Source organism: Onychomys torridus, chromosome 2 (genome assembly GCF_903995425.1).
Source record: "Onychomys torridus chromosome 2, mOncTor1.1, whole genome shotgun sequence".
NCBI lineage: Eukaryota > Metazoa > Chordata > Mammalia > Rodentia > Cricetidae > Onychomys > Onychomys torridus.
The window spans coordinates 66,812,820-66,831,669 of NC_050444.1; the positions used below are offsets into that span (position 1 = coordinate 66,812,820).

The 18,850-nt window shown below is 49.5% G+C and overlaps 1 protein-coding gene across 3 annotated transcripts in view; it reads left to right on the forward strand.

The window, feature by feature from the left end:
• Window positions 1–18,850, forward strand: part of Tmod1 (tropomodulin 1) — an 83,492-nt gene that overhangs the window by 43,815 nt on the left and 20,827 nt on the right. For 2 of the 3 annotated variants that reach the window (XM_036177412.1, XM_036177413.1), the window contains exons 3-8: window positions 442–598; window positions 5,624–5,743; window positions 12,024–12,113; window positions 13,303–13,433; window positions 15,083–15,190; window positions 17,977–18,120. In XM_036177412.1, coding sequence (XP_036033305.1) covers window positions 442–598; window positions 5,624–5,743; window positions 12,024–12,113; window positions 13,303–13,433; window positions 15,083–15,190; window positions 17,977–18,120 — 750 coding nt within the window. The remainder of the gene's footprint in view (window positions 1–441; window positions 599–5,623; window positions 5,744–12,023; window positions 12,114–13,302; window positions 13,434–15,082; window positions 15,191–17,976; window positions 18,121–18,850) is intronic. The other variant, XM_036177414.1, reaches the window with a different exon arrangement.

Genomic DNA, 18,850 nt, shown 5'->3' on the forward strand with positions numbered 1-18,850 from the left:
TTCCTTCTTTATGAATCATCTTCCATCTAAGGCCCTACCAAGCTCCCTTTGGTTTCTCTTGCTGATCACTTACCACACTGTAGCAAATATAATTTTGCATCCAAGTACTGAATTCTAAGAATCTCTCTATGCTCAGCTTGTGTAGACTGCCCTATTGGTTAACACCACACATTTTAAAATGTTCCAGGTAGGGACACCAGAGGACTGAGCCCCACAGCTCCTCTTTGCCCCTTAAGTGTGACCTGGGACAAGCCCCAGCCCTTCTCCAGCTTTCTGGTTCCTTGCATAGAAAAGGAAAGGACTTGGCTGGATTCTCCAGCTCTGAGGCCCTGCTAGTCTGTGTTGTGTTTCTAGAGGATTGTATATCTATAGCTACTGACTGCTCTCTCTTTCTCTCTCTCTCTCTCCTTCTCTCTCTCTCACCTGCCACCCCCATCTTAGAATGCACTGCTCCCCGCAGGCCTGAGGCAGAAGGATCAGACCACCAAGGCGCCCACAGGCCCCTTTAAAAGAGAGGAGCTTTTGGATCACTTGGAAAAGCAAGCGAAGGAATTTAAAGACCGAGAAGACCTGGTTCCCTACACAGGGGAGAAACGAGGTACTAAACAGCATGGCTCCCATGAGCTTGCCTTCCTGAGGCATCAGAGGGCCACTTGTGTGTCTCACCTGTGTTGGGCCAAATGTACTTGGGCCTCTCCTGTGTCCTGCCTGCCTGAACAGGAAACAGTCCCTACCCCAAAGCATCATCTGTGTGTATATTCAATCAGTTTGGGATAGTTTGAGGGAAAAGACTCTCCCAGACAACAGTGTTTCCCTAGATCCTCTTTAATTAGGGTGCACTGGTTATTTTTCATTAAAGCCTCGATGCTTTTGAGGGGAGAAGAGAGCTATTGCTAGTGTCATCAGAATATGAAACCTAAACAAGGACTATTCTGGGGAAATGAGGGACAACTCCCTCTGTCCTGACTCTGCTCTCTCGAAAGTCTTTTTCTGGCACTGGTAACATCTTTTCTTTATCTCTTCTCCAAAGACCCTCTGCTCCTGCCAAAAACAAGCCATCTAGAAGTCTCCACAGGATCATGGACACTCCATGACAATCCACCCTTGCTCCTCCCTTCCCTTTAGACCATCTTCTTGCTTGACACATTCTCTACTCTCTGTCCAGTTATCAGCAGACTCTGTGGAACAGAATGGTGATGAATAGGGTAGACCAGAAGTCTGAGTTCTGTTCTTCAAATTTACAGACCTTTTTATTCCATTAGAACTTTATACCTGTCCCCAAGCCCTGAGTACTCTTCCCTACCACGCAGATCTATGCCCTCATGGGTGTTTCTCCCTCTCTAGTAAGAAATGCAGTGGTTAGAAACAGCCTATAGCCCGAGTTCCACTACTTATTAGCTGTGAGAGCTCAGTGAATTACTTCTATTTCCTCTTCTGGCAAACAGGGATGAGAAAAACATCCCCAGCCTCCTGAGCCTGTTAGAAGGACTGAGAAACATTATAGACCCACCCTGGCACATAGCAAATATCATGGAAGCATCAGCTATGACTGCCTTGCCCATCACGTTCCATCTGTACTGACCTCTCTTTCAGGAACATTGCCCCTGTCTCCTTTGACAAAGTGAACCGCCACTCTCTGCTCCCCTCTGGGATATTTTCCAAGAAGGTTAAGTCCCTCACATGAGAACCATGGAGTCACCATCCTCAGGGGAAGGGCCTGTAGCAGGGGGTTAATAAACCACAGGTCTTAAATATTTACTGAATGCATTCAGTCATGTTCACAGCTGAGCTACAGCCCCAGCTCCTAAGCATTTTCTTTTCCTTGTATGTTTCTCTCTTTGTTTAGAATCTGACATCACCATAGAGTTTCTCATACATTCCCCTCCCCCCCAGTGATTTTATTGTGTGCTTTGCTTGCAGAGGTAAGTGACATTTGCTATGAAAATAAAACAAAGTAATTTTTTTCCACAGAAAATAAGCACTGATCCCACATCAGGGTGGGTTTCTCTAGGCAGTCTCCCCCATTCTCTTTTCTTTTCCCAATCTGTTTCTGGCTTATCGCCTACAAGTGAAGTGCTCTCTCTGTGTGTGTGTGTGTGTGTGTGTGTGTGTGTGTGTGTGTGTGTGTGTGTGCGCGTGCGCACGTGCACACAGGTATGGCTGGCTGACTAGCTTCTTTCACTTAACATGTTTTCAGAGTCAGTCATATTCCACAGTTGTTGAACCATTCATCCACAGACATTTTGGTTGTTTTCCATCTTTGGTCTGTTAAATTTAAATATTTCTGTAGAAGTACAGTGAACATTCCTATTTGAAGGTGCTGCTGTTGTTTCTGGTTCATCTGGTTCAGGGGACGGGACCTAGAGCCTTGCATTGCTAGGCAAGTGCTCTACCACTGAGCCCACATCCTTCCTACCCACCACCCAGCTCCAGGACCAGAGGCAGAGTGTCTCACTAAGTTATTTGGGCTGTCTTTGAACTCCCTTGTTGTGTAGCCTAGGCAGGCTTTGACCTTGCAATCCTCCTGCCTCAGCCCCCTAAAGAGCTCACTTGCACTACCAGGTTTTACTCAAGTATTTGTTTAAAAACTTATTTGTAATTCTTTGGAGCGTATACCTAAGGAATTGATGAGCCCAGTGATAGCTCTTAAATCTGGGAAGAACTCCAAACTTCGTTTGTTAGTTTGTTTTGTTTTGTTTTTTGCATTCCCAGCAGTAATACACAAGGGGTCCAGTTTTCCTCATCTTTCCCAACATTGATTTGCCACATTCCCTGTACAGCAGCACCCCTGTGGCTGTAAAGTGGTGACCAGTTTAGCATCTTCACATCTATTTGTTGGCTATGAACATATCCTCTTTGATGCAATGTCTGCTCAAGTAATTTGCCCATTTTTAAGTTGGGCCATTTGGCTTTTTTTTTTTTTTTCTCTTTTTTGCCGAATTGTAAAAGTTATTTCTGTATTCTTAAATTTTATCACATGTATTTATTTGTGTGGTCCTATGCATGCTTGCACCTGTATGTGTGCATCTACCACAGTGTGCATGTCTATGTCAGAAGACAACTTGCAGAAATCGGTTCTCTCCTTCTACCATGTGAGTTCCATGGATTGAACACAGATTGTCTGGCCTGGTGACAAGGACCCTTACCAGCTGAGCCATCTCACTAGCCCTGGCTCTCTATTTTTGATACTAGACTTTTATCAGATATATGATTCATGAACATTTTACCCACTCTGGAAATCATCTTTGTACTTTCTTGATCACATCCTTTGAGACATAAAACTTGCAATTTTGAATGAAGTCTAAGATGGTCTCTTTTGTTGCTCGTGGTTATAACAGGATTCCATTGCTAATTCTGATCATGCTATGGTTTCCTTTAAAAATGTCTTGGTTTTAGTTCTGATAGTTAGGTCACTGATCCATTTGGGTTCCATTTTTGCCTATGCTGTGAGGTAGGGCCAGACTCCATTCTTCTACACGTGACTCTATCTAGTGGCCCAGCACTTGTTGAATAGACACATTATGTTGTTGACAATAGTTTGTAAATACGTTTGGCTTTTTTTCTGGGCCCTCAATTCTGTTGTGTTGTTTGTTGTGTGTGTTCCCCCTTTACAAATACATCATTAGCTTCATGGGTATGCTTTGAAATCAGTGAGCATTGTGCTGTTTTAGGGGATTGTTTTGGTTATTTGTGTGCCTTGGCTTTTTCATATAAATCTGAAGATTAGCTTTTCTGTTTCTGTGAAAAAGACTTCTGGGGATTTCATGGGGATTATGTTGAATCTGTTGGTTGCTTTGGGTAGTATTGCTAGCTTAATATTATGAAGTTTTCTCATCCATGAAACCAGGTGGTTTTTTTCCATTATTTCTACTTTCTTTAATTTCTTTTATAATGCATCATAGTTTTCAGTGTATGCGTATTTAAAATTTCTTCTCGAGTATTTTATTCTTTGGTTATTATTGTGAACTGCCTTCCTGATTGCCTGTGCATAGTCCTATTGCTGCTATAGAAACACCACTGATCTCATCCTCGGCATCAAATGTTGCTAAGTCAAGTTCTAACAGTTGTTTGTTGTTTGTTTGTTTTTCATTTTGGGTAGGACTTTTTTTGGTTGATTAATTAGTTTTTTGTGTGTGTTTTTTGAAATGTAGAAGTTTAGACGTTTCTCCATATAAGAGTATGTTATTTGTAAAGAGCAGCATCTTCTGTTTGAGGTCCACGTATTTCTTTGCCATGGCCATTCACTCTAACTAGAACTTCTAATGCAGTGTTGAATGGCAATGATGTAGCTGGGCATCCTTGTGTAGCCCCTGATCAGAAGCAGCACCCGACTCCCTTCTGATTGCCCATCCCCCAAACAGCACACGCATGCATAATCATAGACTACTTGAACTGAATACCACAGAGTAGTTAATTTATAAAGAGAAGAAAGTTACTTCTCAAAGTTCTAAAAGTTGAGAAGCTCAAAAGCTGGCAGTAGAGGCAGCGGTGGAGGGTGGTGTCCTCGTGGCCTGCTGATGTGGTGGTATGGAGGGTGGTGTCCTTGTGGCCCGCTGATGTGGTGTGGAGGGCCTCACTCAGGGAGACAGCAGGCATGGCTGATCAGGTCTGTTTTCTTTTCCTTTTAAAGTCACTAATGCCATCCCAGGAGCCAAACCTTGTGACTTTAACTAATCCTAGTTGCCTTTCCCAAAACCCTGCCTCCCCAAAACCCCGCCTCCACCAAAACCCCACCTCCACATACCCTTAACAAATGAATTTGGGGACTAGGTTCCCAGTATACAAGCTTGGAGGGACATGCAGACCACGTTCAGTTTCTCAGAAATGAAATCTTTTTGTGACAGTTTTCAAACTTGATTTTTCACAGAAAAATTTTCTAGGACATATTCCTTCTTTATGCTCTGCATGATCTTTAAAAACAAAAAGAGAATTCTTTGATTTTGAATTGTGTGTTTGTGAGTAGGAATATGAGCGTGAATGCAGGCAGGCAGCCACGGAAGCCAGAAGAGGGTGTCGGATTCCCTGGAGATGTAGTTACAGGCAGTTTTGACTTGTGGGATGTGGGTGCTGAGAATGAACTCAGGTCCTCTTCCAGAGCAGTAGGCACTCTTAACCACTGAGCCATCACTCTGCCCCTCCATGTCTTTTGTAATAACTTTTGGAATTCCCTAGTACAGACTTTTTCAACAATCTCTCCCCATGGACACACAGTGGCCACTCTCCTAGCTGCCTTTCTCCTCCCTCTCCCACTTATGAGCATACTAAGAATACAAGGTCCCCACCGGGTGGTGGTGGTGGTGGTGATAGTGGTGGCGGCCCAGCACCCGGGAGGCAGAGCCAGGCAGATCTTTGTGAGTTCGAGGCCAGCCTGGTCTACAGAGCAAGATCCAGGACAGGCACCAAAGCTACAGAGAGAAATCAAAACAAAAACAAAAAAGAATGAAAGGTCCAGAGTCGCCAGGATGCATTCGGTTCCCTTTTATCCTTTAACCATCTGTGAGCACTTTGTCTATTTTGTTGAAGAATGTCTACAGGTCTCTCATCTCAGAACCTTTTGTGAAGGGATCTCAGGCCCCACTCCACTGTAGCTATGCACCCTGACAGGCACCCTGTGTGTTTACAGGAAAGATCTGGGTCCCTAAGCAGAAGCCAATGGATCCCGTGCTGGAGAGTGTAACACTGGAGCCAGAGCTGGAGGAAGCCTTAGCCAATGCCTCAGATGCAGAACTGTGTGACATTGCAGGTAAGAGACATCCCGGGGGCTTCTGCCTGTCTTCCTGAAAGCTTCCCGTGCAGACAGCCTTGTCTGCTTCATTTGAACATGAGCACCGTCTCTATTTCTAACAAGGAATACATTGATAAGATTTAAAAAAAAAAAAAAAAAATACATGACTGAAAACCAAAATGAACAAAATGAAGCTAAAACCATTCAAACACACCCTGTCCCAGAACCACCTGTGTTGCCATGAGACCCCTCCCTAGGAGAATGGGACTGTAGGGAGGGCCACGATGAGCCCTGCCTAGCCATTCCCACCAAACTCTGCCCACGCCACTTCATAAAAGGCTAAGAGCAAAGACCACTGTGCATCGAGAGCATCACCCTCACACCTCTTCTGTGTCCTACCCTCTCCACCCTCATGGGTGCTTCTCCACCATCTTCACAAACAATAAACTCCAGAAGGTAGTCTGCTAATGCAAACCCTCTGCTGCCCTCGTGTTGAGTCTCTCTGGGGTTCACTGCAGGCTGCACTCGGTGCCCCACCTGCCTCTGCCACGCTGTGCCCTGGCTCAGCGAGTGGGTGGTGTGGGGGAAGTAGTGCAGACCAGTAACATAGGAGAGGAGAGGGAGGATGGAGGTAAGTGGGCCGTGAGTGTGGCACGGGGAGAAGCTGGTCCCAGAGAGCAAGTAGGTTCTGTGTCCTTAACACAGGAGGAGGGCAGCGAGGGAAATACTAGTTCAGTTTGGGGCCTGTGGCATCTGAGTTATCCATGGGCCACCCAGATGGAGACAGCTGTGCATGATGGTCTAGCATTCTGCAGGAGGTTTCGTTTGGACATGCTCAGAAGTGCCAGGCTTAAGGAGGAACACGTGGCAGGTGAAGCCTGGGTTCAGAAATGGAATATGGCAAGCCTAGTGGGGGCCCAGCGGCCAGACACAGGTGAGCAAAGGAGCGGAAGACTGAATAAAGACAGACAGACTGACTGTAAGAGAGCCAAGAAGGCAGAATTCTTCAGGCTGCCAGAGACAGTGGAGCTGAGGCCAAGCCCAGACAGGCCTGCATCTGCCTCTGCTTCATCCAGTCTGCCAGCCTCCTGGGATGCTATTTGTGGCTCTTGGTGGCATTGAGACAGGAGGAGGGGTCTGCAGATGGCCTTCCTCTGTTAGCTAGCAGGGCTGTGGGGCAGTGATTTAAACAGTAGGTGGTGGCCCTGGAAGCCAGATTGCAGAGACCTGAGGAGAGATGGGACAGAGCAGGCAGGCAGCCTTTTTCCAGACAGCCCTTTCCTCAACAGAAAGAATCAGTGGTGAAAGACAAAGGCAGCAGGGCCCAGAGAATGGTTTTCAGTCTAAGCAGTACTGAGGGGCCAACTGGTCCCAACAGGAGCCCAGACGCGCAGCCCAGGAACCAGGTTTGCTTCTCGGGACTCAGTGGGTTATGTAAGATGCCAATGGAGCCTTCCCAGATCCTTCAGTATGCCCATAGTTTTCAGCCACCCCTCTTCCCCCACAGGTCCCTTGACTTCGGGTTAATCTGTGCAACAGAGAGCGTGGATACTTGTGCTGTGTGCCTCTATTTACTCCCCAGGAGCTGTTTTCATCTGGGGCCTGCTCTCCTGAGGCCCTGCATGACATCAGTGCCCTCATTAGGGCACGTGGGGATTTTTAAATGACCGCTGTCAGAGCTGGCTCCTGCCACTGCTGCCTGAGCCAGAGCAGAGCAGCCTTCGGAGCTGAGTGTCTGGGCCTGCTCTTGAAAACATTTTCCTTGTTGTTGTTGGCACACTGTGATGATCTGCATAAGATCCCGAGCCCCTGTGATGTCCGGAACGGGACGGGAGGCTGTGTTTGCATCCCAGGGCTAACTGAGTGTCCTTGGGTGCCTGTCATTATTTGACTTCAGCCATCACACGGTGGCAGTGCCTTTGGGGAAGGAGGCCCGGAACATTCGCTAAGTGATGAGCATGTTCCAGGTGCTGTTTAAGCAGCTCTCCATACGGCACTGTATTTACTGACCGTGACAAATCCTGTGAAGTAAATCCTATCATTGTTCCCATTTTACACCAAGTCACCAGCTGTTCCTGGTGCCGGGTCAGAATCAAGGAGCTAAGATGAGGCCAGGCTTTGTGACTGTGAGTGAAAAGCAGAGCCAGGCGGTTGGAAGAGTGCTGTCCTGGATGACCAGAGGCGCTGGTGTGGCTGGCCCACCGGAAAGCGGCAGTTTGGCCTGAGACGTCAGTTAGACGCTCCAGTATGTGACTCATTAAAGGAAGGAAAGCCGAGAGAGAGATGAGGGGTCTGCAGGCTGCCTCTGGTCCACATGCTCCCCTCAGGGAGGTTTCATGAGCCAAGCCTTCACTAGGTCTCTCACACATGGCACCAGTTACCCAGAGCTTTCCTGCCTACTGTGTACCAGGCTGTGGACTTGGTTCTGGGAGAAACACCCTAAGGAAACATCTCTGTTGGCCCTCATGGAGCTGGCATTATACAGGCCAATGAGATGTGATGAGTAAGAGCGTCACCCTGGGTGTGACAAGGACCAGAAGTGTGAGAGGGAACTTCAATTAAACGGTGGGGTCGGGGACATAAAGGGAGACATGACACGGAGCCAAAAGTCAAACAATTGGGGGTGACCTAGACAAAGTGGGGTAAGGAAGAGGAAGGGCCAGGGCGGGACACTCGGGCACAGTGAGAGCTCCCACCCAGGAGGCCCGAGAAGGGCTTATGGAGCAGCCTCAATATCTGAAATGTCAGGAGCTTGTAGGAGACCACAGAAAGTGTGATGCACTGATGCACCCAGAAAGGTGCATTGTTGACAACCCATGCACTTACTCATGAGTTGACATACGTTGTGGAACACCTGTCCTTGGATAGGATGAATGAGATCCATTCTTTGCCCTTGGGGGCCCAAGGAGTACATGGGAGGACCGGCCAGAAGCATGTAGGTTTCAGTCTCAAACGTGTCCCCACAGGGAGCTAGAAAGAGCTGCTGGCAGTGCAAAGGTCTGTGGCCTGCGGCCTGAGACTTTGGCTTAGAAACCACTAAGCTAAAGATTCTCAATGCCTCCTACACTTACTTGGGGATTTGGTCCTCGCTGGGTTGAATGAGGAAAGGATCTGGGTGAGAAGACCCCCGCCTCCCCAGGGGAATTGGCCAGCCCTCGCTAGATGTCCCCTGGTCATTGGTGGCTTCTATGTCTTTAAGCACCCATCCTCCTCCCGCGCTGAGACTGTTGGAGGATGTGGCTTTTCTAGGAACAGTTCCCCAGCACCAAGTCCCGAGCCAGACTCTGCACCTGCACCTAGGATGTGAGAATACACCTTGCAGCCCTCCACCCAGGACCACCCAAGCCTGAGGCAGCTGGAGAAGCCAGGGATGTGCGCTGTGATCACACTGCATCCTGAGTGGAATTACAAATGGAAGGAGCCCTGCCAAGGCAGAGAAAGGAAACAGAACTCAGTGTTCTTTTTCAGAGTTCAAAAATAGTCCTTTTTGAGTTTTGAGGAAGATCTAGACTTTAAAAGAAAAAAAAACGGAAAGGAAAAAAGAAAGAAAGAAAAGAAATCAAGTTCCCTGGTGCTAAAATCAGCCTGGCCGAGACCGACAAAGAAGGAAGCAACCCGAGATGTCAGAGCAGGCCTTTCTGTGCATGCTCACTCCTGGTGACATATGCGTACACAAAGAAGCCACAGAGAAAGCCACAGCTATGCCTACGGCCAGTAGCCCAGGCTGGTGGTGGCCATTTAGTTTAAACCACACACTCTCCCTTCTTCCTTTCCTCCTCCCTCCTTCCTTCCTTCCTTCCTTCCTCCCTCCCTCCCTCCCTCCTCCCTCCCTCCCTCCCTCCCTCCCTCCCTCCCTCCCTCCTCCCCTCCCTCCCTCTCTCCCTCCCTCCCCCCTCCCCTCCCTCCCTCTCTCCCTCCCTCCCCCTCCCTCCCTCCTCCCCTCCCTCCCTCTCTCCCTCCCTCCCCCTCCCCTCCCTCCCTCTCTCCCTCCCTCCCTCCCTCCCACCTCCCTCCCTCCCTCCCTCCCTCCCTCCCTTCCTCCTCCTCCTCCCTCCCTCCCTCCCTCCCTCCTTCCTTCCTTCCTTCCTTCCTTCCTTCTAGGAACCCCAGTTTCCTCTGAGCTACCAGATGGCGTCTTCCTCCTTCAGCCTCCTGTCTGCACATACCATCTCTCCGAATATGTTGTTAGTCCTAGGATTCTCCAGTTGAGGGGCTGCTTTAGACTGTAAAACTCTGAGTGGCCCAGGAGACACAGTGCTGCCTCATGGAGCATCTCTGTGGAGTCACATGACAGACCATGTCCTGTTAGTGTGGGGAGGCGCTTTGACAGCACCGGTGGGGACGCTTGTTCTAGAACACTGAACAGGCTAGAACTGTGAGCATTGCCGAATTGGCCGCTGAGTCCCACGGGAAGGTAGGAATTCTGCATTTAAGCACGTGCAGTTGCAGCTGTGAAATCCAGGGAGTCCAGGGAGGAAATGACCTCTACAAGGTCACTCAGAAAAGTAGCAACAACCCAGGGCTCTTTGCTCTTGGTCCCCTCACACTTTCCTGTGCCCCTCTCTAACCCATCACAGGACGCTGGCATTCAAGGACCAAATATGTTTTCCATTTTTATTTTTATTTACTTATTTCCTTACCTCTCTGTATGCTCTGAACTGAACCAGGTATAAAAAAAGAAGAAAAAAAAAAGGTAGTGTATTTCATCTGATCCCAACCTTGGTGAACCTGAGGACTGTGCTGTGTGGGGGCTGGAGCACCTCTCTGGAAGATGAGTCAATGTGCTGTGACTCACCTGCTGCTGACTCAGCCCCCCCTACTCCTCCCACCCCCCCACCCCCCTACCCCGCTGCCTCAGCCCACAGGGACACAGCCTAAATTAAAACCTCGAGAGCTGGAAAGGCAGCAGATGTCTCTCTTCCCAGCCCTCCTCAGTGAGGAGTCCATGAGCCGGCAAGGCTAATTTTAGCAAAGACTCCTAGGGGTGAGAAACAGAAGGGATGTTGAGAGCATCGCTTTCTGTGGTTCTCAGTTGCCATTTGGGGCACCAAAATCACCTCAAGGAACCAAGCATAGTTGTGCACTCCCATAATCCCAACACCTGAGAGGCTGAGGCAGAAGGATCATGAGTTCAAAGCCAGCCTAAGTAATATAACAAGGTCCTATCAGAAAGGAAAAAGAAAAAGACATCCATAGAAATTGCACCCCTTAGTCCAGGAAGGAGCTGGACACTGATACTGTTTTACAGCCCCAGATGGTCTGCATATGCAGCCTGGGTTTATATCACCCCTGGCTGGACACAGGAGGCCGAAGCCCAGAGGGAGGAGTGACTTGCACAGGGTGACACCGAGGACATGGTCAGAACCAGAACTTCATCTGAGTCTTCTTTAAGCCTTGCCATGTTCTCTCTCTACCTAGAGAACATGTCTACTGAAATGGCTTAGATAGAAATTTCAAAAGTCACCAAGTATTGACCATATGCCTCCTACATTCTAGAGAGAAGGGAGAGTAGTGATATGCCTCCATGACCTGTGGAAGCCCACAGCCCAGCAGAGAAAGCACACAGATGCCCTGGAACCACCTTTGTGCTGATGTACACTGTGGTATAGGAAGGATACCAGGCACTGAGAGGGAGGGAGGAATCTCAGAAGCCTCCCCGGAGGAGGAAGAGTTGTACGCCGGTAGAGCAGGTTTGTAATGTCAGCTCCTTAGAAGGACAAGACAGGAAGATCAAAATTCAAAGTCAACCTTGGCTACAGAATGAGTCCAAGGCCAGCCTGAGCAATGTAGTAAGAAGCAATAAAAAGTAAAAAGAGGGCTGGGAATATATCTCAGTGGTAGAGCACTTACTCAGCATGGTACAGGGTCCTGGGTCCAATGTCCAGACCTGGAGAAAGGCCTACAACTTTTGAATAATTTATCTCAAATACTGAGTGGGGCATATCTATGCTAAGGGATTATCATGGACCCAAAGATCTTTTCTGGCCCAGAGCCCATGCTACTCAGGGAGAGGTAAGTGCACTCCTTGAAAGAGATCCTTGCTAGAAAGACTCATTCTGCTGGGTCATGTAGTGCGGGGTATGCCTGTGGGACCTCAAGGAAACCGGGAAATCTGTGACCAGAGGTCTGAGAATCACATGAATGAAAGCTAGGATGAAAATAACCCACGGTTTTACATGTTCATGTATGTACTTCTTACCATTTCCATGAGCAAAACTCCCAACACATGGCAGATGGGTCCGCAGGAGGCGTCTCTGTCTTCAAGAGCAGAGTCATGGATCTCCCTTTGTCCCCACAGCTATCCTGGGCATGCACACACTCATGAGCAACCAGCAATACTACCAGGCCTTGGGCAGCAGCTCCATCGTGAACAAGGAGGGACTCAACAGTGAGTATACAGCCCTGCTTGGCTGCCATCCCCTCCCTTGCTGGGCCCTGGGACTGACTCACAGAGGGGACCTTGAAAGAGAGGCGCCTCCTCCTGCATCTTGGAGCCTGTGCTCCCAGGTACTCTGGCTCGTTGCAGATTTTATGTAGGCAAATCTCTTCATCGTCTCCTTTGAGTCTGCTGGGATTTTATGTCTCATTTACAAAGCCTTCTTCACCTCCATGTCAGGTTTTCTTCTAAAGGTTTTAGAGATTTGCTTCTTATGTTCAGTGTCTTAATCCTCCCAGTGTGTGTGTGTGTGTGTGTGTGTGTGTGTGTGTGTGTGTGTGTGTGTGTGTACTTGTGGAAGCCAGATGTCAGTGTCATCCTTAGTTGCTCTCCACCTTATGTCTTGAGACAGTCTCTCAGTGAACCAGAGCTCACATATTTGGCTAGACTGGCTAGCTAGTGAGCTCCTGGGACCCCCTGTCTCCACCTCCCCAGTGCTAGAATTACAGGCACAGGCCACTGCACCCAGATTTCTTTTTCTTTTCTAACATGGATTCTGGGGATGGAACTTAGGTCTCCATGCTTGTGAAATGAGGACTCTACTGATCAAGCCTCCTACTTAAAATTTTTAAATGATACCTATTTTTTTTTCACACAACATTCTTTGAACAGTGTGTTCTTTACCACTCTGTGGGGCTCTCTCTTTCTCTTCAGTTTCCACTACCCTCTTCTGTCCCATGAGATGACCCTTTGACCTTTCCTGGGCCCATATCACATTGTCTCAATTATTTCACTGCGTTATTCCAGACTAACATTTTGGGCCCAAAGAGAAATGAGGTGCCAAGAGAATAAGCATCCTTCCTTTTGGGAGAGAACTACAGTTCTTTCCAGCCCAGGCCTCATCTTACCCTCCTGGGAGCCCACTGAGATACTGAGCATGGCGATAGTATCATCCCCACAGAACAGACAAGGCTTGAGAGTCAGAGGGTCTAGGTAGTTCACCAGATCTTGGAAGAACTCAAAAGCAGCATCCAGAGACAGCCCAGACTTCTTGGCTTCCTCCCTGACTTCTTCCCCCTGTAATGTGCTGCCTCCGTTATACCCCGAATTCAACCCATGCTTCCTCTCAAGGAGTCCTTATGTTGGAAGAAAGTGACCCCTATGTTCCTGTGAGCCAACTCCTTTTTACCCATCACTCTAGGTGTGATTAAACCCACACAGTACAAGCCTGTGCCTGATGAAGAACCAAATTCAACAGATGTAGAGGAAACGCTGGAGCGGATAAAGAACAATGACCCAGAACTTGAAGAGGTTAATCTCAACAATATCCGGGTAATGTCCTGCTATTTCAGTTCATGCGTATTGGGGTAGGGGTTTGCAGTTGTGATGGGAATGTCTTCACATACATTTGGATGGTAGCAGTCCAGGCTACACAGATCAGCAGGGCCCTGACCTGGGTATTTCTGGATCAGAAACAGAGACAAGCCCTGACATATGGGAACACTTAAGGGGTAGGGGGCAGTGTCAACAAGCGAATCCCACAGTCCTGGTTTCTTTCAGAGGACAATTCCAGGCTCACAAGTCTACTACAGGCCAGTCCAGCTTTGATCTGGACACCTGCCATGTTGTTCAAAAACACAGAGATTCTCTGTGATAAAACTGTGAGTCAGAACCACACGATGACTCAGCACGGGACCTCAAGGCTGGCAAAGCCTTGTGCCTCCTAGACTTGTGAGGTCACAAACCCCAGGTGGGCACTAACCCTGAGGCATTACCGTTCCCTCTGGATCATGTTCATATTCAATCTCATTTTACAGCCAGAGAAGGAAATGTTGGTACAAGTGCCCCCAAGAAATACCAAGCTGTGTGCCGTGGCTCTGTGGCCACTTCCCTCTATGGCCACCAGCAGGGTACAGGAGGGATATGGAAGCAGGCTCAGCTGACTGCCCGGAGGCCCCGATTAGCTTTGAGAGGGTGGGGGTAAGAATGGAAGCCAGCCCCTTCCTCCTGCTCTCCTTTCTTCTCGGCTTTCTTCTCAGTGGTTGCCAGTCCCAAGCATAATCTGATTGGAAACCTGTACCCAGTTTTCTCCTCCACCTGGCTCCTTGTTCCGCTCCCACGGGAGCTTAGGTGACACTTTGAAATGAGAGCTCTGGAAAAGCATAGCCTCTCTCGATGCTTCCCTTGTCTGCCATGTGAGAGATGCTCACACAGTCCAGACCTGTCTGACCTGGGCAGTGGATAGTGCCTCTGACAGGCATGAGTGGTGGGACTTCACTGGGAGGCCTCAGCGAAGGGCTTGGATACCTCCAGGCCTCAATTTCCCTTCTATACCAGGAGGCAGTTGGACATAGATCAAGTTTTCACCCGAGGAGATTTAAAAGCATACATATACCAATGCCCAGGCCTCCCCCTCTGAGGTTCTGTGTGTGATGGTCTGGGGCTGGCCTGCTCGTCAGCATAGTGAACTGTCCCCAGGACCCACACACGTGCAGACAGTGCTGAGGCCCTTCGGGACAGACATCTCAGAGAGCAGTCAGTGCATCTCCCCAGTCTGTCTTTCAGAACAGACCCAAAGAGGGGAAGAGAGTTCCCCAATGCCACACAGCAAGTCAGATACCCAGCCAGTCACTGGATGGAAGCCAGGGTCCAGCCCTGTCCTTCTCCCAGTCCCGAGCCTTTTGTAAATATTCCCCTCAACTTTGAGCATTGAGTACTACCTCTTCCCCAGCCTCCCCGTTCATGGAGAAGAGCTGTGGGTCCTATCTGCAACTTTCAGGGGTGATTTTATCAGTCCATGTACTGGGAATCCTCTGAGCCTCAGCTGGCTGGCACTCGGCCCCCTTCAGAGACTTGCTAGGACTCCACAGGGAGCCAGGCTGCATTTGGGAGAAAGCTACTGTCCCCTCATCCCTGCAAGCCACCTGGCCCCATGGTCCCATGTAGGGATGCTGTTCACTCTTCTGTCTTTTTCCCTGCAGAATATCCCCATACCCACCCTCAAGGCGTACGCGGAAGCCCTGAAAGAGAACTCCCACGTGAAGAAGTTCAGCATCGTGGGGACCCGTAGCAACGACCCTGTGGCGTTTGTATGTTCTGACCTCTCCGCTTTGCTTTGTGGTCCCTGGGCACTCAGGCCTGGTCCCACTGATGAAGAGTCCTATGGCATGGCGAGGGGACTTAGCTAGAAGCCAGGAAGGGATGTAGATGGGACAGCCCTCACACAATGCCGAGTTCTCATCCCAGCTAATCCTTACAGCCACCCTGCTCTCAGAAGGGTGGGTCTCTAGGGAGGAGAGGCAACTGGCTTTGTCCAGAGTCACACAAAAAGAGAAAAGCAGACCTGGGGTCAAACAAAGTCACATTGACGCCTCTTTCTCCACTCAGCACCTCACAGTTCAAAGCTCCTCCCCTTCTTGGAGCTCAGCTTCTCCAGCTCCCAAATCACTGCCTTCATCGGTGAATCCCAGTGACCGATTTTGCTTTTACTGGTGTCTCTAAAAATACTGCCAGTCAGCCAGGTATGGTGAGGTGCACACCTGTAATAGCAACGTTCGGGAGGTAGAGGCAGGAGGATCTGAAGTTTGAGACTAGCCTCGGTTCCATAAGGCTCTGTCTCAAAAATAAACAAATGAAAAAACAAAACATGTTTACTCAAAGCAAATTGTACTTACAAAGTAACCATTAATTCTTTTTAAAAAATGTTCCACACAAACTTCTTGACAGTCTATGCTAATGCTGAATTAGACTCTGGGAATCTGCCTGTAATCACCCACATTCATGATCACACGCATCTGTTGGGGCTCGAAGGCAGCCCAGTGGTACAGCAGAGTGCACTCTACCGTGGGACCTGGGGGGAGGCCCAAGAATTAGCTTCCCCAGGAAGGGAGGGAGCAGAGTAGCAATCAGTTCTCTTCCCGGCTGTCAAATAGGTGAGACTGTTGCCCTCAGGACTTTTGAAATAACTGAGCTAGCTCACAGTGGGGGGCAGAGGCAGCTCAGAGACTGCCAGCCTGGGAACTTCTAGATCATTGACCTCTGTCTGTCCTCAGTCGATCCCGAGACTATCTGACAGACAGAGCTGGCAAAATTCCATGTACGACTTGCTCATGGATCAGAAACCAGGAACGGCCAGGCTGGCACTCAGCTCCATGCCACGGATGATGGTTTGGGGGCATGGACTCCGCGCCAGGCCGACAGCTGGTGGCAGGCCCTTCCTACCTGCATACCTATTACCAAGTGCTGAAATGCTCACCCCTACGGCCTGCCTGGCACCATCTCCTACCCTCTGTTCCTCTATTGTAACCCCAGCACACAGGATCTGACACACAGAATGGCAGGGCTCCAGGGCCTGCTCAGTTACCAGCATGTGCAGCCCATGACCTGGTACACCTGTCCACCGGTTGTTAAATGGGATTGGCGGTTAGGTCAGGCCAGGCTTTTCCTGGGAGAGGGTGTTGCAGGTGAGGCTCAGGGAGGCTACCCTACACAGATCAGGGGACAGCCATTGGTCATAGGGAAGCTGACACACCACCCCTGGGCATGCTGGACTGAGGGAGCCAAAGAAGAAGAAGTGGTCTCAGCATGAAGGCTCCCTGGGGGCTGGGCCTCTGGCAGGGCTCAGCAAGTTGGGGGGCACGTTCCTGGCATCGCTTCTGACTCACTGGCACTGATCATGGTGTCCCAGGTCTCTCAGCTGCTGGTATCTTCTTTCCCCATGACACATCATTTCCACCAGCTGCTAATTACCTCATTTCCTTCAGAGGCTCCGATTGTCATCTACACCCCCTGGCTAGATCCCTCTCAAAACGTGCTGAGGGCCATCTGAGCCCTACTCTGCAAGCCAGCCCTCTACTCTCTGGGGCTCAGAGGAAGGCCATGCGACATTTCCACAGGGCCATAGAGGAGGCAAGCTAAGAATCCACGGGGAGATGGAGAATCCCAGGGGGCCCTAGTGACCATTGCTTGATGGCCTACTGTGAGCTGGGCACTGTGTGGTTAAAAACAGATACTACATTGCATTTTCAGCCCACGAAGGGTAGGGAGATTGTCTGGTGGTAGAGGCATACCAATAAAAAACATGAGAACACTTGGGAGATAGCTCAGTCAGTAAAGTGCTTGCCTTTGTTACAAGCATGAGAGCCTGAGCACCATGTTGAAAGCTGAGCATGGTGGCTCACTTGTAGCCTCAGTGCTAGAAGTGGACACGGGACAATCTCTGAGGCTCCTTGACCAGCCAAAATAGAGCTCTAAGCCAACAAGAGAGACACTATCTCAAAGGAGGTACATGGAATTTATGAAGATGACCTCAGACATTGTCTTCTGACCTCCATATGCACACACACGGGTATGAATGCATACACATGCCTGCACATATATGAACACACACACACACCTGCTCATACATGAACTTGCACACACAGACATGCACGTGCATGTGCACACACAAAACATTAACAAACAGGGATTTGAGGAATGTCGGTTTCGTGAAGGAGATGTGGATAAGTTCCGTGAGGTTGCAAGGAGCAGGTCCTGGGTAGCTGGGATGAACAAGACCCCGCCAAACAAAACAGAACGTTCTAAAGTGGTCCAATGCAGCAGAGCAAGGCTAAGGGGTGGAGGGGCACTGAGCATGTGCAGGAAACCCAGAGAGCCAAGGCTGCACAGGGGAGGAAGAGCAGGTCCAGAGGTTCTGGGTGCCCATGAACATTCTCTAGGAGCAGTGTTGGGGAGCAATATGGCAGGTTGCGGGAGAGCAGAGACAGCAGTGTGCTTACAAAGGTAGCTCCAGAGACTGCCTGGCCCAGGCCCCTTGTCTGTGGACCTGTTCCAACCTTGCCCAAGGTGACACACGGGTCCCGCTTTTCTCCCGAAGGCTCTTGCCGAAATGCTGAAGGTGAACAAGGTGTTGAAGACTCTGAACGTGGAATCCAACTTCATTTCTGGAGCTGGGATCCTGCGCCTGGTGGAAGCTCTCCCACACAACACTTCTCTGGTGGAACTGAAAATCGATAACCAGGTGAGTAGGGCAGGGCTCCTCTCACGCCCTGCCCCACACAGGGCAGTTGGTATCTGCCCACATGCTGCTGGCAGAGCGGAGGACACTGGTGACAGGTGCTCCAGAGTCCTCTGTGAACCACCTCCAGGTGCCGCTGTCCAGACCCTCTGCCACACTGCCATCCTTCTCCTCAGCATGTGCTCTGCCAGCTTCTTCGTGTGCCCATGACGGGTGGGGGCTCCCTCCTCAGCCCTAGCCTTGTCCTTTGGGTTTAGAATGTCCTTTCTTAGACCCAGGGCAAATGAACTTCCAAGTCCTGCGTGTTTCCTCATCTGTTCTGTTGAGGAACCCGAGACATGGAGTGCACAGATCCCAGAAGCCACAGGACTCTCAGCCAGGAACCCCCCATTTCCCTCGGTCTCCCCACTTGATGTGGCTTTTGAGTCTCCTCCACGTGACACCTCATTTTCTTTGCATTAGAAAATGCAACGGAATGGTTGTATATGTATGTATAGAGATAAGATTGGAAGGGGATATTGTGAAATTATTGTGCCCAAGCAAGACCATAAGTACCTTTCTTCTTGTTAAAACGTTGTGAAGAGACAGAAAGTGCTTAGATCATAAATGTGCAGATTAATCACAAACGGGTTTGTGACTCCGTCCAGGTCAGAACTAAACATCACCAGCCTCCAGAGGCCTGGGGACTCAGCTGCCTCATCCTAGTCATGGCTTCTGGAAACTCCCAACTTAC